The sequence below is a fragment of the Acomys russatus genome, chromosome 18, assembly GCF_903995435.1.
Source record: "Acomys russatus chromosome 18, mAcoRus1.1, whole genome shotgun sequence".
Taxonomy (NCBI): Eukaryota; Metazoa; Chordata; class Mammalia; order Rodentia; family Muridae; genus Acomys; species Acomys russatus.
Genome location: NC_067154.1, coordinates 26,528,655 through 26,550,880, shown reverse-complemented (window position 1 = coordinate 26,550,880; position 22,226 = coordinate 26,528,655). Strand labels below are relative to the sequence as shown.

At 38.2% G+C, this 22,226-nt stretch overlaps 1 protein-coding gene across 3 annotated transcripts in view; it reads right to left on the bottom strand.

Moving 5' to 3' along the window:
- The window catches only part of Pcdh17 (protocadherin 17), a 94,500-nt gene extending 72,651 nt beyond the window's left edge, over positions 1–21,849 (bottom strand). The window contains exons 1-2 of one of the 3 annotated variants that reach the window (XM_051160886.1): positions 21,514–21,849; positions 16,968–20,490 (exon numbers count right to left, since the gene is read on the bottom strand). In XM_051160886.1, coding sequence (XP_051016843.1) covers positions 16,968–19,532 — 2,565 coding nt within the window. In that variant the 5' untranslated portion in view covers positions 19,533–20,490; positions 21,514–21,849. Of the gene's footprint in view, positions 1–16,967; positions 20,511–21,513 lie in introns of those variants that run through there. The other 2 variants (XM_051160888.1, XM_051160889.1) reach the window with 2 other exon arrangements.
- Positions 21,850–22,226: the final 377 nt, after the last annotated feature.

The window sequence follows — 22,226 nt, the reverse complement described above, 5'->3', positions numbered from 1 at the left end:
TAGTTAATACTGAATATGTGTTTTACAATATAAATTATCATATTTAATTTTGATTATTATATCCACCATAACAATATTTCTATTATAGAGTATTTCTATTGTAGAGTATGTTATACACGACAAGAAAACAGAAAGCTAAATGAAAAACAAGGAAGCACTTATAGGTGGACTGGGAAGATGTGCGTGTGTGTGTGTGTGTGTGTGTGTGTGTGTTAAGCAGGAATCATGGGAATAGAGCTTCATTGTAAACAATCTGTCTATGGAGAGTATCTGTTGAAATAAGTCATAACCATTGTCTGACCCAGAATTCTCCCATTTAGAGACAAGATTAAACTGCATTATCAACACAGAAAAATGTCTGTGCCATATTTATATAATTGTAAGACAAACACAGTTTAATGTAATATGTTCAGAACATAAAGTTTAAAAAAAGTTGCACGCACACATGTTCGAAGTATAGATTAATCCCTTCCTTAGATCCTTGCATCAGGCCATAAGTAAGCCCTGATCCTCTTTCACATTTTTCATATCTAGAGGTTTTGTTATGTAGTTTTTCATTCCAGCAAGGTAAGGACTGTTACAAAATTTCAATAGTGAACATTTTCATCTCTCAGCAGGGAAAATAACCAATTCACATTAAGTAGAATCAATAAATAAATATAAATAATCATTGTCTGTTTAGACTTAAATCCTTTGGATATTTTGTAACTGAAAATACTGTAAGTTCATGCAATGAAGGGTTGGCAAAGGCCATATATGATTAGTAAATTATAGGTGAAATATAAATGAATCCTGATCTTTTTTCAGTCTACAATTATGGAATGAGTCCTCATTATACTTCAGATACAGTTTTGGTAAGGTGTTTTAAGTAGAATTTTTACAGTAAGATTTTCTCATGAAATTGGGGAAGGGTGTAGTTAGTTTTTGTTTTTAATGAAAAAAAACAGGGAGACACTGAAAACTACCAACAATGAAAAATTATTTCATGGTGTTTACACACCAGGGCTTTATTACAGGTGAGTTTTTGTTCCCTAAAGAAAGTTTCTTTGCACTCAGGTTGGCATAAGCAGGTAGATCTCTGTGAATTCGAGCCCAGCCTGGTCTACAAAGCAAGTCCAGGACAGCCATGACTACACAGAGAAACTTTGTATCGAAAAAACAAAACAAAACAAAAAACGACAAAACAACAACAACAACAACAACAAAAACAAAGAAATAAAAAAGACAGTTTGTTTGGATAGACAAATTTTAAAATAACTCAGTCAAAGCGAAAGCAGAAACGAGGACCCACTACTGAAATCACATGTAGGAGTTCCATCCCTGGAGGGTGATTACAGTCCCCGGTTCAATGGCAAGAGTAGCTGAAATCTAGGCATGCAAGACTGCTAGTAACTGACTTTGAACTGTGTAGGTCTGGAGGCACAAATTCTCAGTGGAGACCATGGATCATCCTACAAAAAGCTGGAGCCTGAAATCTCATAAATGTATGTCTCATCCCCACTTCTTGACAATTCTCTGTGGATTAAAAAAGACAAAACTAAAACCACAGTGTTTCATATTTTAGTTTGTTAGTTTTTTAGTGGTATATTAAAGACCTTTTGGGAGAAGTACACAACATGATTTACATAATTTTTCCTAAAATATAAAGAGATAGGACATCAGGAGTTACTTTCTTGATAGTATCCTTTCTCCTTACTTTTCTTCAAATAAGGAAATTGGAGTTGCCATACACAGGTTGAAAAATAAGGTTTTCTTCTCCCTGCAAGTGCATGTGTTGATTTAAGTGTAATCAGTTTATAAATGCTGTACAATAAACATAGAAAATCCAAAAAGAATGAAGCCCATTTTGAAATCTAATTAAGTTTAAGAATCTTGATACACATTTTCTTGAGGGGACAGAATAGCACAAATACAAAATGGAGCATGAGTACCATAGTACATAATAGCTCAAGCTAAAAGCATAACAATAAGCTTGTTTTCCATTATTGCAGAACCAATAAATAAGCATAATGAAAATCATGACACATTATTACATTACTCTGCATTCCCTCTATTCATCTAAAAAACCCAGATGAGTGCATTTAAAATACTTCCACATGTCAAATGACAGTATGCTTTGCAATTGAGAGTACGCTGAAAGGAATATTTTAAAGAGCAGATGCCTGGTCTTATGTGGCTTATATAAAGATTATGATAGAAGTACAAGATATCTGAGCAATAACTACTTCAAACTAAAATGGTTAATAGCATGGCATGCAAAACATTTATATCTTTTATTTGCACTATGTGTTTTCTTGATATTATGCAGTCAATAAAAGCAAAATTAAAAAGCTTTAGAAAAAGCTTCCATGTCAATTAGCCCTTGGATAGGATCTCCTGTTTCACTTTCCCTGTGATTTAATATATTGGATTATATTAACAGCAAGGCTTGTAAATAAGGCATATCTGAATCCTATTAATGGGAATAGGCTGCCAAAACAATCAGCCTCTAACTTAACAAGTTTCTAAGTATTTAGAAAAGCTGTGAAATGGGATTACAAGGTTAAACTGTGTACATCTGGCTTGCCACTATATAAATATTTCAGATATTTGATCTCATGGGCAGAAGAAACACCTGTCTAATCATGAGTCTTTTCCAAGCTACATGAACTTCACTGTGCAGAGCAGTACATGAATGTTGACAAGAAATCTTCATCAATTTGCATAATTCAGTTCTTATGCTCTGCACATAATTTTATCTTGTTTCTCTCTTCTGAGTGAACACACAAAAGTATTCTCAAAAGTTTCTGTACTATCATGCTTATGTTGACAAAAAATGCCAAGGGCATGTAAAATTCAAAACTCATGATAATTACCTTAAATACGAAATAGGCACATGTATTTTCCCCCATAGGCTTTGGCATGCGATTTTAGTGTACTTAGATGTTGTAAGCATAAATTTAAGATGTGGTGGAGCCAGAGAATAATTAATGAGAAGCAGAGGTCTGTCATCAAGTGGCAGTCACAACCTGGGCAGTCTCCTTAGCTCATGGAGATCATAACGATGTGGAAAATCAGCTGCTTTTAACTAGACTCAAGACTGAACAACTGTGTTGACTCTTTGTCAACTACACATCAGCCCATTAAGCTTGGTTTTAGTTTAGCAATTTTTTTAAAAAAAGATGTAATTAGGTTAGAAATGTGCAGAGTAGAGCACTCACCAAAATTATGTTAAAATGTTCAATGGGAAAACAGCAGTTTTGACTGTGTAGTCAAAAATGGAAGCTAAAGGTCATGGGCTCAAATTTCTAATGACATTTCCTGGGAGCAGATGGGTGCAATGAAAGCTTAAGATTGGATTTTGAATGCTTTCATGTACCATGTTAACTGTACATTAATGTCCTAACAAGTTGATGGGTTGTTGCAATTAACCAAGTGAAATGATACTCCACTTCCCAAATCAGCATATTTCCAGGGGACATTGAACCAGTGTCTCTCTCCTTCTCTAACACTTTCAGCATGTCACTATCCACCCTGAAATCTAAACCAGACATCAATATTTCTAAATAACTGGTATTTCCTTGGAAATTTTATTTCTCCAGTAGCATCATGAATATTTAACATAAACACCAAATTTATGCATACTAGTACTCAATGAGAAATTTCAAGTGAAAATGTAAGGAATGTTTGATTAAGTTTAAAGTGAAGTCCCTTTTGTTATGTGATGAATTAATCTTATGCTGTGGTAGAGATGCATAGGTGTAATCAGAAAGGTTTACTATAAACAAAGATTGAACGTAACTTTTTAATTTTTCAGATGTGGCCGGTGGCACGGGCATCTTCCCTGTATCTCTTAGTGCACGTTACTGCCTGAAGGATACAAAGAAGGACTCATGTTGTAAAGTTTCTTTAATTGCTTTCATATTTTTTTAAAAAAAAATAAGTATTTGTATTTTTAAAATATATACTCATTTCTAGATTTAGAAAATGAAGAAATTATGTATTTTATTTATTATACCAAATTTTCTTGTCACTTCAGTGTACTTTGAAAATACATGAGACTATTTGATGCACTCAATAAATATTTGTCTCTACACTCAAAAGTCAACCACTTCAATCTCAGATATAATCATAATTCAGTTAATTTGGCAATACATACCATCATGTTTTGTCTGCATATGTATCTGAATTTTAAATAGAGAACATGCCTACAGATGCAAATATGCAAGGACCTTTAATAGATGCATTAAATACATACTTTCCACTGGAGTGTCTGAGAATATTTTTTATGAGTTCAAGGGAAGGTAAAGAAATATTTCCTTATATCTGTTTCATTAATATTATAGACATTTTAATGGCGCTAGGGATTGAACTCAAGTCCTGGCTATGGTAGGAATGTGCTGTACCACTGAAGGATATGTCCAGACATTGGCTGCCTGAGACAAAGTCTAACTATGTAACTCAACCTGACCTATATCTCATGCTCTTCTTACCTCTGACTTCCAAGTAGTAAGATCACAGGCATGCTTCACAAAGGTGTTTAAAATGAAACATTTTAAAGTTTAAAAAAGCTTTCACTAAAACTTGGAATGCAGCTACCTGAAGGCCCGGCTATTCCACTCCTTGGCATATCCCTGAAACATGCTCCACCACACAAGGATGTTTGCTCAACTATGTTCATAGCAGCCTTATTCATAATAGGCAGAATCTGGAAACAAGCTATATGTCCCTCAGTTGAAGAATGGATAAAGAAACTATGGTACATTTACACTATGGAACACTACTCAGCTATTAAAAACAAGGAAATCTTGAAATTTGCAGGCAAATGAATGGAACTAAAAATGATCATTCTGAGGATGTTAACTCAGACCCAGAAAGACACATTGTATATTCTCACGTATAATTGTATACTAGCCCAACATGGATATCCTCCGAGAGTTTTCACTCAGCGGGAGATTGGGACAGATGCCAGGACTGGCTGCTATTGGACTCAAGTTGAGAGTGGCATGGAAGAATGGGCAGATAGAAGGACCCAGAGGGCCCAGGAACCCTACAAAAAGACCATCAAAGCTGGCGATTCTGGACCCAGGGAGGCTGACACAAGCTGCTGTACCAACCAAGGACAATGCGTGCAGTAAACCTAGACCCCCTGTTCAGATCTAGCCAATGGACTGCACATTCTCCATGGTTGTGGGAAGAGCAGGGACTGCCTCTGAGATGAATTCTGGTGCCCCCTATTTGATCACTTCCCCTTGGTGGGGGAGGCCTCGTGGTACTCAGAGGAATGGGAAGCAGGCTATCCAGATGTGACCTCACAGGCTGTGATCATATGGTGGGAGAAGAGTCCCCTTCTGTCACAGGTCTAGAGGAGAGGAATTAGGGTGAAAGAGGGAGGGGGAAGATACAAGTGAGGTGATAACATTCCGGATATAATCTGAATAAATTATTTCAAAAATAAAAATAAAAAAGGTAAGAAAAATCTTTCACTGTAGTTAGCAGATGAGAAATTTAAGAATATATATCTTGTGAAATGCTTGAAAAAATGTGTTTTTGCAGAGTTCTCAGTGCTCCCAAAATCATTTGCAGATATTGAAAATGCTTTGGTGTTATTGTTTATGAGAAAGCGTGCATATATATGTAAAATACCTCAAGGAAAAGACATAGAGAAAAGAAATTGATAAAACAAGCACAGATCACGACAGGCCCAGTTTCTGGTCAGTAGTGTTTGGTAGCACCTGCTCAATCCTTTTGGACCAACAAAGAAAACAGCCATCCTGACAACTACAATATCTGCACCCTCTGCATTCAGTAGGATAGCTGTCAGCATGCCTTTCCTCCAAAGAGCCAAAGTTAAAGTACAAATTAATAGACTTGAATCATGTTTGGATGAGTGTGGGCATAAATGTCAACAGTGAAAGTTCACACTCTGCAGGTTCACCTGACGCAATATTAATACTGATAAATTTAATCTTCCAAGAGGTGTGCGTGTTCTGTATCAAATTTAAAATAAGCCATAAACACTGAGAAATTATAATTGTATGTTCTTTTTTATTATTTCCTTTTATTTATATCCTATATACTATGTTTAAGTAGGAATATATGACTTTTTTTTTTCATTCTTAGGAGTTTACCTAGAGCTTTGCATGCTAGAAAAATATTCTACTACTAAAACTTACCCTCAGCCCTAAATGAACTTTTAATATGATTTGAAAATTCAATTTTCTTGCAGTTTTTATTCCATAAAGCTACCTTATTATTTGATATGAACTTTGCAAATAGAACTCAGGTGGATAACAATTAAGTTTAAAATAACATAAAGGTAAACAATTTCATTTATCTTAAAAGTATTGTGCTATCAGCTCATAAGATTAATGACTATGAATCAAATAGCTGTAGGTTGTGACTATAAGTTCAGTAACAATATGAAAATAGGGAGCATCATAATCCTATAAATTCTTTTTTGGGTAGGTATATAAATTGCTTTAGCACCTATATAGTCAAACAGTTTCTGAATATTGTGAACATTTTTGTGAGTTTATTTTATACATACTTGATGATGGCAATGTAGTGTTCTGTTGATGTTATCAAATGACAGAAAACATTTAAAAAATAATAAACGATAAAATTATATCTCAACAAATACAAATAGAAATTATGGTTTAACCATTACTTCATCTTATAAAAATTGTTTTGGAAGGTATTTGTGTGTAAGTACCTCAAAATATAAACAAAGTGATTATTTCACATTATTAATTTATTAGACGTTGATGAGACAGATTTAGAAAATTCATATAACACCTGAATAACCTAATTGTAATGATGTGTAAACCATTGCAAAGAATAAGAAATATTTAAATAAGCCACAATCAGCACTATTTTCTCTTTGAATGCCATATACATATGCATGTGTATATATGTAAACTATATATATAGTATAAAGGAATACTGAGAAAGCTTGATGCTAATAAGAAGTACAAACCTTGAACAGCTATTTTTCTCTATGAACTTGCATCATATCAGCATAATATCTTATTGCTCGTATTTAAAAGGCACCAATTATAAATGCAAATTTGTCAAAATATATTGCCCTCAAATTATTTACCAGTAGGGCATTATTTTCATATCTACCCATATATACAGTTTATGTTCATATGTATATGATTATACATATGTATTTTAGACTGACAATTGTTCAGTCTGTAGCATATAAGTGATGGTTCATAATAAAAACTTCTTAAGTAAAAATGTTCTTATTTCATTACATAGAATGTATATGTATTTGTGTATATAATATAACACACACTGCTTTGGGCTTTTTCAAATACAGTAATAAAAAATAAAATGTGGTATTCTTCTACCTAGATAAGAAAAATTTATTGAATCTTAATATTATATAGTTGAAACACTGGTCCGTGCATTTAACACCATTGAAATTGGAAAGAATTCACTAGCTATGTGTACATCAATTAGTTGCTAATCAAGAGCAGCATTTACATGGCACTACCACGACCACAGAAAAGGGATGGATAGAAAAGGAGGATTTGTTAATTCTCAAGTTTTAATATCTTTTAAATTCTTAGGCTTCAGGTAGCTTTGGAACCAAACATAGAATAAAATTACTTCCACAGATTCTAATCACTTAGGTACGTTGTCATTCTGTCTCTCAGGACAGACAAATATTCTTACTGTTTTACTTCAAGCTTAACTCAGGCCATGGAGGACAGTAATGGAAAATAGTATCCACTCCTTTGGTGAGTTGTTACATGATAGTTTTTTGCCTAGGGCAAAAATTTAATGGCTGATTTGTGAATCTTTATTTCTAGAGATTTACTACAGAAACACTGGCATAACCTTTACCTAGAGCAAACACCCATTCTAATAAGAAGGAGACACCAAACCTAAAAATGCAAAAGGAAGAGAAAAATCCTGGTAGGAATTAATCTACGATTTTCACACATCTGCCCAAGGGAGGTATTGTAATTGCAAAAATTTACTCTAAGACTGCTGAGACTCATAGTAATTATGTTTCTCTCTCTCTCTCTCTCTCTTTTTTTTTTAATAGAAATAGCCACAGGTGGTAACAAATTGGGTTTTAAGATGGGGAACTGGGCATGTATTTTAACCCAAATTACTGTGTAATTGTCTTGATTATTTAAAAAATATGGAAAGTCTATTGCTAAAAATCAGAAAAAAAAAAGTATTAAATGTATTCCTCATCTTTTCTTTGTTTTTCACTAGTCGGGTATTTGTTATGAGGCACATCTTATATCAGGAGGACATCTCAGAACAGGCCTCTGGTAATAACTACAAAATTGCACTGATAGTTTGTTGAAAAGGATTATCGTCTTCTTTCCAAATTTATTATCGTCTAAGGATAAATAGCAGTTTTCTTCCAAAGGTCAGGACCTAAGCACAGCTAATAATTACTGACTATGATGTGCCATTATTAAAAGTGCAAGGTTAGAGAGGATTACATCAGTCTATGAATTGATATTGAACTGTTTGCTATTTTCATATACATCTGCCCTCAACAATCATACATATTACTCTAAAAATAACCTAATTCCATAGAATAGTTTAACTGTTTTCTGATATTACAGAGGAATATCACACTTTGTCATGTTCTATGCCTACTAAAATTCATATATATATATATATATATATATATATATATATATATATCATGTGTATATATGAATATTATATTTGAACTTGAGCTATAAATCACAGATTTTTGAAGTAATAAGGACAGATTACCATATGAGACAATAGGTTTGGCTGTTTCTACAACTTAAGGCCATGTAAAGATTCAAATAATAATAATAAAATAAAGCAAACTGCCAAATATTTTGCTTAAAAGTATGTGGACATGATTTTCTATGTAATTCAGGGTGACTTATGATTCCTCTTATGTTTGTTCTTGGTGCAATGAGTTTATCTTGGACAAACTTTCCTAAGTACATGAAAAATCTGCAAACTAGGCTAGAAATCAAGGCCTGTGTGTCTGAAGAAAGATGAGTAACATTCAGATGACATCTTATTCTACTTGTAACAATCTAACTATAGAAATCAAACAAACCCATTTTAAAAATTGCGAGAAGATTTGTGTGATTAATAGCTAGGAAATATGTATCATAAAGGAATGTTGGCATGAGCTAGAAAATAACTCTATTTTTCAATAAAAAAGCCAATTATATTCACTTCCAAAACAGAAAAGTGAAAATATTTTTCTTGTTAAGTTTTTGGTAATCTTATAGGAAACAGCTTTCTCAAAACTTCTAATTTCTTATTTTAATGTTGTGTCACCTACTGAAATAAAAGCACAGGTAAGAAGCCCATAGTACCAACTTGTACATGTGGTTAAACTATTTATTTTCTGTATTAAAAGCAGCTCAATTCTATAACCTCTTTTTCTACTACTGGAAGAAATAAAATAGCATAAAATATTCAGTCATATAATAATCTTAGTGCAGTGTAAAAGAATAAGCTGATTGAAAAGTAAAGAGCTCTAGCAAAGGTATTTTATATTGAGAACTATGATTTGAAAACATAGTTATATCATAGGTGTGAAAACCTATAGTGTCAAAATCTAAAAATAGTTGAAGAATTAACAATGGAAAAGTAATTTAAGGAATTTCCTAAGACCTTGTCTAGATTTGGGTTATAAGTGTAAGAAAGCTTTATGATGCCTGACTCCTTCTAAATAGTAAATAGCTTTACATTTCCATTTTGTACAAGTATACAAAAATCAAAATTTAGGATAAAATCAAACTTTAACTTTGGGTTGATTTTCACTGGAGGATATTAAAATTGCATGCCTTCATAGGATTATTAATAGCTTAGTAAAAAAAATATAAGTGCATATCTTATAACTTATATATGAACAATGTTTCAAACTTTTACATGAATATAAAGATGAAAGATGTATAAAGCATCACATTTATGTAGAGGATGTGAGTTACTCAAGTTCAGTTGCCTTAAAGTGCTACTGAAATAGCACTGGGACATTTCAGAATGTAAAGATAACATCTACACATGAATTCACATGATTTATAAGCATAAAACTAATGTTCGCAAACATCAGTAAATTTCTACCTAACAATTGTCATTGTATCCTTCTGAATCTTGAAATTCATTTTAAAAGCTTTGACTTTTACACCCAACAAAGACTGCTTTTAGCTGATAAAGGAAGTAAACAAGAAATTGTCACTTAAATTGTACCTTTAATGGGTTCCAGTAATTAAAAATCAATAAAGACATTACAAGTTTAAAAAGTATTAAATGCTGTTTAGGCAGAGTATTTTTTAGAACCAAGTAGGATCTTTAAAATGATATTACCTTTACCATACCAATTTTATATAACAGTAATATGGTTGAAGAAATTATTTCATGTAATTTAAATATAAAGAAAATAAGATAGCATGGATCTAAAATATTTTTAAATGCCTGAGTAAAATGCATTTCTAAAATTATTTAAGTATTTTAATATATTCCATTCCTCTAATCAAACCAAAGTATATTTATGTAGATTAGTTACATATAAAGTTTTATTTTCTCCAACCTGTATTTATTCTTTGATCACAAAGCTTGTAAACTTAAATAGTCTTTTATTGTCATGATTCATTTTCTCATAATTACGCTGTTTAACTGCCTTATTTTTAAATAAATATATGCAAACGTGCCAATCATATTCAGCATAGTTATGCTAGATGTTCAGTGAACCATAAGAACCATTTCACTACAATAAAACTGCCTGGAATAGATCCAGAGCAAGGCGGACAAACCCCAGTAATCAGAATGTCACTATGACCAGAACAAACAATACTGTGTCACATGTATATCAACAGATTCTCTCAAACGCTGCCTGAAAACCAATTTCATAGTCTATCACAGAATACAGTGCATGGAAGTGGAACGTGCCTCTCATAAAAACTGCAACTTGCATTTATATCTTGCTGCGAGTTGTTCTTTTATGCTACACCTTAAAAATGCTGAACTGATTCCTCTGCAGTAGCAGTGAAGCAGGAGCATATTTCTGCTTAGTCACAGCAAGAATGTTGATGCCATTAAGGACTTCTTTATTATAGATGATTTATTTCTAGAGACCAAAGGATAGCAATACATCACTGTCAAAGCTAGCGGTGAAAGCTATGACTTGCTGTAAAATACTGTATGCTGCCATTGAGGGGAATTCATGTCAAAGTCTCCTTTACTAAAATAGGTTGACAATAGATTAGTGTAGGTCTGATGAACTTCGAAAATGTCTTGTAAGTGGGTGGCAGAAGTCACGCTATCTTCAAGATGATACGTAAAAAATGAACAGTATGCTACTCACTAACAATTATACATCATTGGTTGAAGGAATTTAATCCAAAGAAATCACTTCACGAATGCCTTACTAAAATATGACTTTAAGGTAATGCCCTGCGGGATTTATTAAACAGACGTATTACCTAGGGGAATACATTCTGGAACAATGACTAATGTTGTAATTAGTGGGTGCATTTGTAAGAATGTACCCACTATTGAGTGTATTGCAAAACTTCTCTGCATCAGGGAGTTAAGTTTCATTTCCTCACTGGCCCGAGCCCAGCTGTAGGGACTTCTTCCTCTTGGTCTTTCATCATCAACCTTACACCATATGTTTTTAATGTTTCGAGCCATCCCACCAGTCCCCAAAGTATCAGACATTTACCTGACATTTGTTTTTACATTTTTTAATGTCCATATGAGCTCAAAATTACCATGTTTAACAGATTTCAAAGGAAAATATAAGTATGGGTTGTTATCTAAAAAGTGAATCGCTTTGAATTAAAATTTCTAAAATGATGTATTTGTGCTTGCGTATTTACATACATATTTGGTACTGAATATATTCATATGCATAGCTAAATGTAAACATATGTATATACACAACTACTATTCCCAAAACGTTTATTTCTTTATGTTTTAATAAACATAGGCAGGCCAACTTTACTAAAAACAAGTAAAGTATTAGTTTTAATAAATCTTCAGATATTTTTAAGCTTCTAACCTTTATGTTCCCATATGCATTTCTGTTGCACTATATTACATAAGCAGCACTAACGATGAGAAATTTCAGATCTCATGCATGACAATAGTGCTGTTTCATGATACAGTAAAAATACTGCAGTTAAAAACAGCACTAAATGTCACCCCAAATTTTGAATGTTTTCTCCATTAAAATATGTATATTCCTTAATTCTTTACCTGAGATGATTGCTGGGTGTTACTTTAGGAGAAACTATTTTAAATTCACATATAAAATCATTTCTAGGCACTGTAAAGACATGGATATGATACACATCATCTATTGCAAACTAATTCTATAGACAGAACTTTCTGTGAGTGAACAATATTATTAAGTTATTTTCTTTTTTAAAGAATATGAACTATTTTGTAACTAAATTTTAAAAGTAGAAATAAGAATTTTAGGGTATATTTTTCTCTGATAACATAGATTTTTTTCATAGGAAAAGATTCTGAGAATATAATTTCAAAATCCTTGATATAAGTGTCTATGTACTACAATATACTGAAATAATGCGTCCACATAAGTGAAATAAAATAAAAACATTGTATTACTTCTACAATTTTAAAAACCCTAAAAAGTTTTCATCTCAATGTGAGGATGATCAAGAATGACCTGGCTGTTATTTTGTAAATTTTGTTGAAAATTTGAGGCTAGTGGGTAATAAAGTTCATAATCTATGAAGAGCTTGTATGTCACCTATATTAAAAATAAAATTCTGTGGCTCTCAGTTTTATAGTAAGTTTTACTTTGTTGTTCAATAGACATGAACACAGGTTTATATTGAAGGAGAAATGTCCACATAACAAATACAGCTAAGAATAATATTAGCTTTTTAATAGGAACAAAAAAATAAGTTTGGAACTTTAAATAAAATTAAATGCCCTGCCGAAGAAATTCCAAACAACTAATGTGCTAGGCTGAATTTTAGATTGCTTCATGTATTTTTTTTTTTAATTTGATAACTAAAGTAGAAGTTAATCCTTCTATGTTTTCAATAATCTTTGAGTGGAAACAAAAGGGGAAAGAGCAAAAATACCCCAAGAAACATGCAGTCTGACAATGTCATTCCTTTCCTGATCAATCCAACATAATCCTCATTAGAAAGGATGATGTACTTTGTGGAGGGTGATGAATCCTGAGAGTAGTCAGGTAGCACCTTAGCATAAAAATTGTAGCAAAGATTCTCCAAATTTGAATTGACACCAAGCATGCTTATTCTGTGCTCCTGTTGCTGAAAGCATTAATTTAAAAAAGTATAAACTGGGGAAGATTTTGTGTGGTCTTCGGAACTCCTTTGACCAGGTTTCTACAGACAAGAACCTTCTGTGTTAGAGAAATGGGAATGAAGACACTCAGTGGAAAATTTCATTATAAGAGACACTTTAGCTTTCATCTTTACTAAAATACAGTTAGTTCCTTATCTATGGCAGCTTACTTCTTTACAATCCAACCTCACTTTTATATATTTGGGTTTGCTCTAGGCGCCTTTCATATCCTTATGTAGTTCATTTATATTCAATATATTGTGTTTGGCATATGCTATGTCTATGAGCCTCATGTACATATTTTGAAAAAATTTTATGGCTCTTCATGAGGACTCTGAAGTAAATAGGAGTGACTTTGTAAAGTTGATGTGTAAAAGTGTACTTTTTAAACTTTATTTTAGGAAATAATTTTCCTGGGTTATTACCCTTTCATTGATGACACTACACTGAAACTGACTGCAGTAGGTACTGTGGGGCAACACAGACATTAAAACAAAACAAAAGCCAAAAAATCCTATCATCAGTATTCCCAGGCTTCTCCCTTCTCCTCAATGAGGATTTCACTGAAAACACCTGTTGTGGAGTTGCCTGAAACTTTACTTTCTTTGTTGTTTTGCTTTGTTTTACTGAGGCAGGGGCACATGTATATCAGGTTGGCCTCTCTGTGTAACCAAGAGTGACTTTGAACTTCTGACTTATTTCTTGCCGTTGCCTCCCTACTGATGATATCACAAGTGCGAACCTACAAGTTCACCACACAAAACATTACATACAGAAATGTCTCCAATATGAAATGCTCTTATAAGTTTATGTGATAGTCTACCTTGTCTACTTCAAAATCTGTTCCTATTTTCAGTATAACTCCTATACCTTATAATAAATAAAACATTACACTGTAATTTAATGTAGTAGAATAATTCCTATGCTATTACAGATATTCTAGTCAAATATCTATTACCTAAACACTTTATAGCCTGATTTTGCTTAGATAAATCGGCAGAATTTAATAAAAATAAAATCTTTTTCCACAAATCTATGTTAATAGATATGTACCTGTATTGAAACAGTGTGCAGCCCAAGCACTTGCACACTGAAACCAGTTTTAACTTTAGCTGTAATGTGAGGATTATAGTCCCAGGTTCCTATATTTTATATCACCTTATTGTGCAATGGTATTGCAGCATAGTTATGAAAGTTTAACACATTTTAGAATGGTATACCATGCACTTTCAAATCCCCATGCAGGATCCTGGAAAATAAAGCTGAATCAGTGCTACTAGCTGTGGATCCAACTTGATTTTGTGGAATAATAGTATACCATAAGAAAAAACACATGAAGTTAATAGCATATTTACTTTACAGGCTGAATTATGCACATGTTAACAAATGAGCTTGCTACAAGATTATGGAATTCCTGCCGACTTTCACCATTCCACTTGAGCATGTGTGCTGCAGCACAATTGCTGAGGGAAAAGGAAAGGGAAAGAAGGGCATAGAAACTAGCTAATTTATTACAGTTTAATCATAAAATAACCAAGATAAATGTGGTACATTTCCAATGAGGTTAATTTATCAGAATTCTATAACTGAACTTTTAAAGTATTGCAAAAGGAAGATGAGGGAAAAATGGTAGCTGTTTAAGTTGAATTTTTTTTTTTTTAAAGACAGCAGTAAACATAGGAAAATGAGACACTTTGGGGGGAAGGGAATTACAAACTGAAACTAAAGCCCATTTTGTACTTTGGTGAAATGGATTAACATTTTGGAAGTAAAAGCATACCAAGGCAGTCTTTTGCTTTGGGCTTAAATTGGGAAGAGTTGGATGGTATGTGATTTTCCTGACTTGAGTTTTAGGATGGGTGAGAGGAACCACCACTATTGTAGATCACAAATGAACAGCTTCGAGGCAACATGCTTAATACAGGATAAACACCACATCTCTCCAGAATTCTGGATATTTCTAATCAGGAGTGATCATCACTAGTCTAAATAAGAAGACACACTTGCTGAGGATTTCACTGTGTCGACTTGATTTTATGGTTTCCTTTTAATGCTGCGGCTAGATGGGCAATCAACTCACAACACTTAAGGTAGATGCTTAACGATTAATTAGCCTTTTGTGACAACTCTGTCGGTGGCATAAATGTAGCACAGGCTTACAAAACATTTGCAAGATGACTGCAGCACATCTATCAACATCTTATCATAATCCCCTCTCTAGAGACGTTAGTGGTCATGAATATCAACTTCATGCAATTACAGGAAGACATTTTTAGAAGCCAAGTTTTTATAGTTGAGAATTTCTTTCATGTTTAATATAAACTTTAAATCTATGATTACAAGATTGCTCTTACCGAGTGAATGCTGTGCAAAGTGGAATTTGATACTTTATAAGTCAATACCATGAAACTTGTTGAGTCTTGTTCATATAGACACTCTCCTGTCACAGGAAATATTTTCTTTTGACATTAGGACATGGGTGGTTTATATTAGCAGGGTTAAGAAACATTTGAAAAACTGTGACTTTACTGAGACAAGCTTTTCAACGCACAGTGATGTGGACAAGTAACTACTCATTTACTTCAAACTAAACTTCCCCCTCAAGTGTCACTTATGTTTATGCTGAGCTGCAAACATTGGACACTGCTTGTTCAGAGAAATTTGTAACAACACATGTTATAAATATTATGATAACCAGTAATTAATTTTTTATGTAGCACAGCTCAGTGGTGAATAAATAAAACTAGAAGTTGACTGAACCAGCACAGCACAGTCATCTTTTTAATGAATCAAAGTCTATGCTTTTGGCAATGGATTTGTTTTCATTTATATTTATCATGTGTGTAGAGACCCTGATATTTGTAGAGACCCTGAAAATAAACACTGTTCAAAAAAAATAATGTGAGATTCACTGCAATTTAATCCCCTGTCATCTATAGCATAAAAGTGGTCTTCGGGGGTAGATTCTTCATTTCTTAATGACTACATGAAACTCACAGGAAAACCCTAAGACTAAAGAAATTCTTTTCAAAGATCTTTTCTGATCACTATGCCTAACTAGTATAAAGTACTTTACAATGTGATTCACACTTTCAAAGCTTCAGATGAATGTTCAGAAGAGGAATAAATGGAGATCATGTCCCTAAAACACCTTCAGAGTATAAAACTAATTCCTCAGAAAGTGAAACTTTGTGCAAATTGATTCACAGCCTAGAGTACTGACATGGTGATTTTTCTGTACTCAAGAAGTTAACTTCAATTTGGCATATGAACTTCTTATTAACATAAAATGTTTTAATCGAATAAAACTCATTAAAGAAAATTAACTTTTGTTTTTCTACTATGGTAATCCTGTTATGGAAAGAAATGTAGTCCTGCAAATAGAATAAAGTTAAAATATTGACTGTTGCTGTCACTTTGAAATGTGTAAAAATAAACTTTAAACGTGAAGTAGAGGTATGGCATGTAGTTTAACTATTTACACGGGAGGGAATCTGTATAGGAAATGGTGTGCACACAGGGTCACAGGTGTGAGCCATTTTCAGTTAAGTATTCCCCACCCCTCACACATTGCTGCTGGCCATTTCGCTTTCCTTTATTCAAAGGTGTCAGGACAGCACCACCAAGAGCTTTCGAGTGAAGGGCCCTTTATTCTAAAAGTCTCCTACCTGAATTATGGACATCCGAGTGGCAGGGGTCTCGCTCGAATTAGTCCCTTGTCCGGTGAAGCTGGTGTGGCAGCCTGCGTGCCCCTGCGGGACAGTCAGGTTGTTGGAGGCTGGCTTAAGATACATCACCTCTGACCGGGGCGAGCTGAGGGGCAGGCGGGTTTGGTAGTCGAAGTACATAGGGGAGGTGGCCAGGGAGGGACTGCTCACCACGTTCATGACGTTCATGGCGTTCCTCTCCTCCACCTCGCTCTGCACCAGCATGATATCGTTTTTGTTGATTTTCTTCTTCTTGCCCTTCCCCCCGCCTAGCTGTGGGTGGCTGTACTCGGCTATGCGGCAGTTGTAAGTGCGGATCTCCTTGTTTTCCCGTTTACACTTGACAGCGATGGTGATCATGGCCGCTAGGAGGATGATAGAAATCGTGCTCAGAGTCACTATGAGAGGCAGCGACATGTCCCAGTGGTGTTGCTCACCATTCACTCGCGGGACCCCCTCAGGCAGAGAGCCACTCACTGAGCGAATGATAAGTTTGGCCACCGCGGACAGGGTGGGCTTGCCATGGTCAGTCACCTTTACTACAAGCTCCACCACGGGGGTCACGTCCTCCCAGAAGGGGTGCAGCGTGCGGATCTCGCCACTAGACGGATCGATCTCAAACAGGTGGTCATCGTTGCCATCCACAATTTCATAAGTGAGGCGCCCGCTCTCTCCAAAGTCACTGTCCAGGGCGCGCACCGTGCTTACCAGATAGCCCAGACCAGCGTTGCGAGGCACCTGCAGCTCAGCTGTGTCGTTCTGTAGAGTGGGAAGCACTATCACTGGAGCGTTGTCATTCACGTCTAACACTGTCACCCTCACTGTGGCATTGCTCTCCAAGTGCGCTGGAGCCCCTGAGTCCTTCGCCAGCACCTTGAATTCAAAAGCCTTCGTTTGTTCATAGTTAAAGGAGCGCAGGGCATAGATAGCCCCGTTAGTGGGGTTCACAGACACATAAGTGTATATGGACACGTCGCCGATGTGCGAGGGAAGAATGGAGTAAGACACTGTCCCATTTTGGCCCAGGTCGGGATCCTGGGCTAGCACTGAACCGAGGTATTCTCCTGGAATGTTGTTCTCATGTACTTGGAGCACATACAGCCCTTTAGTGAACCGAGGAGGGTTGTCATTCTCATCCAGAATCTTGACAGCGAACGACTTGGTGGAGTTGAGTGGTGGGGAGCCCCCGTCCCGGGCCACTATTGTTACATTGTACTCGTCCTGTGTCTCGCGGTCCAGTGGACGGTCAGTTACCACGGTGTAGAAGTTGTCATAGTTCTCTTCAAGCTTGAAAGGGACCGAACCAGGTGCCCCGAGGCCACCTCCACCTCCAGTGCCTCCTCCACCTAGGACCCGACACTGCAGCTGCCCATTCTTGCCTGAGTCTCGGTCAGTGACCCGAACCAGGGCGATGACTGTGCCAGGTGGGGCGGCCTCGCTCAGCGCCCCCTGGCGCACGGAGACGAAACCAATGGACGGTGCATTGTCGTTGCGGTCGATAAGCTTGACCGTGACCTTGCAGTGGGCTGGAATTGGGTTAGGTCCTAAGTCTCTGGCCTGCACGTCGATCTCCAACATGCCATTCTCCTCATAGTCCAGGTTTCCCTTAACGCGGATCAGGCCAGTTTTGGGATCAATGGAGAAGAGCTCCCGCACGCGGTCGGGCACATAGCTGCTGAAGGAGTAAAGCACTTCTCCATTGGGACCTTCATCCGCGTCTGTGGCATTCAAATCAATGACCACGGTGCCCAGTGGTGCGTTCTCGGGCAGTTCAACCAAGTATGACGGAGCCTCGAAGACTGGGCTGTTGTCATTGGAATCGATCACCTTCACATTGATCTGCACAGTGGCGGAGCGTGGAGGTTCACCGCCATCCAGGGCCGTCAGCACCAGAGTGTGGTGATTCTGCAGCTCGCGGTCCAACGCCTTTTGGATGACGAGCTCTGGGAACTTGGTGCCGTCGCCGCGGGACTTGACGTCCAGTGCAAAGAGGCCGTGATCATCGCGGGTAAGCAGATAGGTGCGGAGCCCATTCTCGCCAGCGTCTGGGTCGTGTGCGCTCGTAAGGGGGAAGCGGGTGCCAGGTGCTGCGTTCTCTGAGATGTCCATTTCAATCTGATCCGAGGGGAAAGAGGGAGCATTGTCGTTGATGTCCTGGATCTCTACCTTGATCATGCAGATCTCCTTGTCGTTAGCGAACACCTCTAGGGATAGCTGGCACTTGGCATTGTGGCGGCACAGGGACTCACGGTCGATGCGCTGTTTGGTGTAGAGCAGCCCGCTGTCGGCGTCCACGTCCAGCAAGTGCGGTGCAGAGTTCTCCAGCACCCGGTAGCTGCCGGACTTGCTCCTCCCGCTGCCGCTACCGCGCTCAGGCGGCGGAAGCCCGGGCTGCAGTCGGGCATCTTTGCCGATGTTGCCTATCACCGTGCCGGCCCCTTGCTCCTCTGGCACTGAGTAGTTGAGGTTTTTGAGTGTCAGGGCAGGGGCCCACAGAAGAAAGCAGCAACAGATGGAAAGGTACATCCCAGACCGGTAGGGTGGGAGCGGGAGCAGCCGGACTGGAGGTGCTTGCTGGTGGGTTCGCGCCAGTCTGGAACCGGGGCGGAGCGTAAGAGCTCAGAGCGAGCCACAAGTCTGTGAGTCCTTCCTTCCCTCCGCACCCGGGCTGCGGCACCCGGCAGTCTCTCCTTATTCCGCTCAAGTTGCCCGAACCTGTTGATCTACAGCATTCGCGCTGGAGAGAAGCAGCCGCGCTAGGAAGCTGCAGCAGCTCGGAGCAAGGCGGTGACTCCCTGCGGCTGAGGGCAAGCCCAAGGCTTTGTCTCTCCGGTCTGGACTGCTGTAGCCTCAAACTTGGGTGACGAGGCTTGCGATAAGGCGGAAATGGAGTCTCGTAGAGATGATAATGAACTGAAGAATTGGTGGGTTTTTCCTTGCTCCCGCTAGGCGCAGTAAAATCCACTCCCTCCGGCAGCCTACAGAATACTCTTCAAATCGCGTGGGGGGAGGGCTTTGGGAGGTGTGTCTCCAGGCAGACGAGAAAGTGGAATCCTTAGTTACTCGTATTCGGTGATGAAATTGATGGGAATGAGTAGGGACGAAGAAAGAGTCACGGATACATATGTATGTTTGAGGCTCCGCTTTCCTGGCGTACGGAGAAATGTCTGGTCCTTGTGCAGGATGGCCGGCTTTCAGGCAGTGTACTGCTGCATTTAAAGATCTAATCTTGCATTGCTGGTTTAGGCAGCGGCGGCAGCGGACTGCAAGCCCTAGCCAAGTCTTTTTTCTTTTCTTTCTTTTTTTTTTCTTTCTCTCTTTCCTTTCCGAGCAGCCAAAGGGAGGGGAGAAATGCAGCGGAAAAAAAAATAGTGTCCCGATTTGTAGTTTCTTTCCCCTACCAAGCTCCTCCCTCTCTGCCTCAGAGCAGGCTCTCCCCCAAAATCAAGAAAGCCACAGCCTGATCAGCATTTGCGTTGAGAGCCTATTGGGAGGAGAAAGAAAAAATAGAGATATATCTCCGCCTCTGTTCATAGAACACTCTGGTGTCTCTACGCCAAGCCGGGAGCCGCCGCCACTACCATCCCATCCTCTTCCTGCAAGCAAGGACTTCTCCCCGCGCAGTTTAATTCCAGTTTCCTTCTCTTGCCAGGCGAAAGGAAATCAACAGGCAACTCATGGTTAGACGTGCAGATTTGGTGGGGGAGGGGTGGGCAGAATAGAAAGGAGTGGGGGGGAGCTACCCTCCCAGTCCTAGCGCGCACACACACTCGCCCTGTCTCTCACTAGAAGGGAAACAGTCTCTGCATTCACAGGGCTGGGCTGTCAAGTGGCTCTCTATTCTTTCTATTCAGCATCTCCTTCCAGTGGCTCAGCCTCCCAATCCTTTTCATCTAGAAAGGAAAAACCCTGGCGAGGAACAAGAGCGGTGAATATTTGAAAAGAATAGAGTGCACGTTTCCCCTTTATTATTATTATTATTATTTTAACTGGAGGAGTAGGGTGGATGGAATGCATCAAGGCTTGGCATGATAAGTCCTGCAGTCTGGCTCTCACGGTCTCTAGTCGACTTGGGGAGGGAAGAGGGTGAGGAGCTGCTGCCACCACGGTTCTGCCTGGCCGCCCACCCGGGGAAACTATCTCCACCTCCAAGGGGAGGTTAGGCACGGGCTGATCTACACATTATTTCTCCTTCTCCAGGCGCCTCAGTATATGGGAATGACACATCCAGAAATGCAGGTGTTCTGATTTGCGGGATGAGTCAGAAGCAGCGGAACAAATCGTATTCACTCTCCCCTCACGGTCCTCCCTTCACAGGCATTAGTTGCAGCTTCTTCCTAACGCTTTTTCTGACTCACTCAATAGACAGAAGAAGAAGAAGAAGAAAACCCCAAAACAAACAAACAAAAAAAAGCTGGATTCATGTTGGGGCCAGGGAGCGCAGAAAACGAGAAAAAGGGAGTGGGGGAGGAAGGCAAAGCTGAATCTAGCAGCACTTTTACTCTACCTCTTTCGGCTGGAGTCCGAGGCACTGCACAACAAGGCGTCTGCTTTGCTTACGAATATTTACTTATTTTTAAAAACCTTTCCACTTGGTTAGGCGTGAGATGCCCCCAAATCTCTCAGTCTTGGGGGAAGGGGGGCACGTTTCCAGAAATGATTCACAGCTTAGCCCCGGTTCATAGTTCAAGATTTCCTCCCAATAGTCTCTATTCACAAAGTCCAGCATCGATGTGCATAGCTAATTGTGCAGTCTGTTGTGGAGGGCTTTTTGTTTTGTTTTGTTTTGTTTTTAATTCGTCCTTTTTTTTTTTTTTCTGCCACGAATGATCTCTTTCAGCCTGGTGCGGTGCCTGTCAGGATCACCCCAAAGCCTGAGAAAGACGTGCAGGATTCAAACCGAATAAATCCATCTCCGCCAGCCAAGGCGCGGAGGAAATGGAAGGTGAAAATTCAATTCAACAGTTGGAGTAGTGTCTCCGGGCCGCCCTCCTCCGCTGCGGCAGCCGCCGGGCTCACAGTCCGGATTCTCTCCCCAGCGTCTCTTGCTGACTGACTCTATTCACCTCACGCCGCCGCTTAAACATTGATACTGATTCTCTGCCAGCCAATCCGCGTGGGGAGCCAGGCCCTGCCTTCTCGGCCCACGCCCAATGGGAGGCGGAGAAATGGCAGGCGGGGGCGGGGCCAGCAGGCTCAGCGCTTTAGAGTCATTGACTA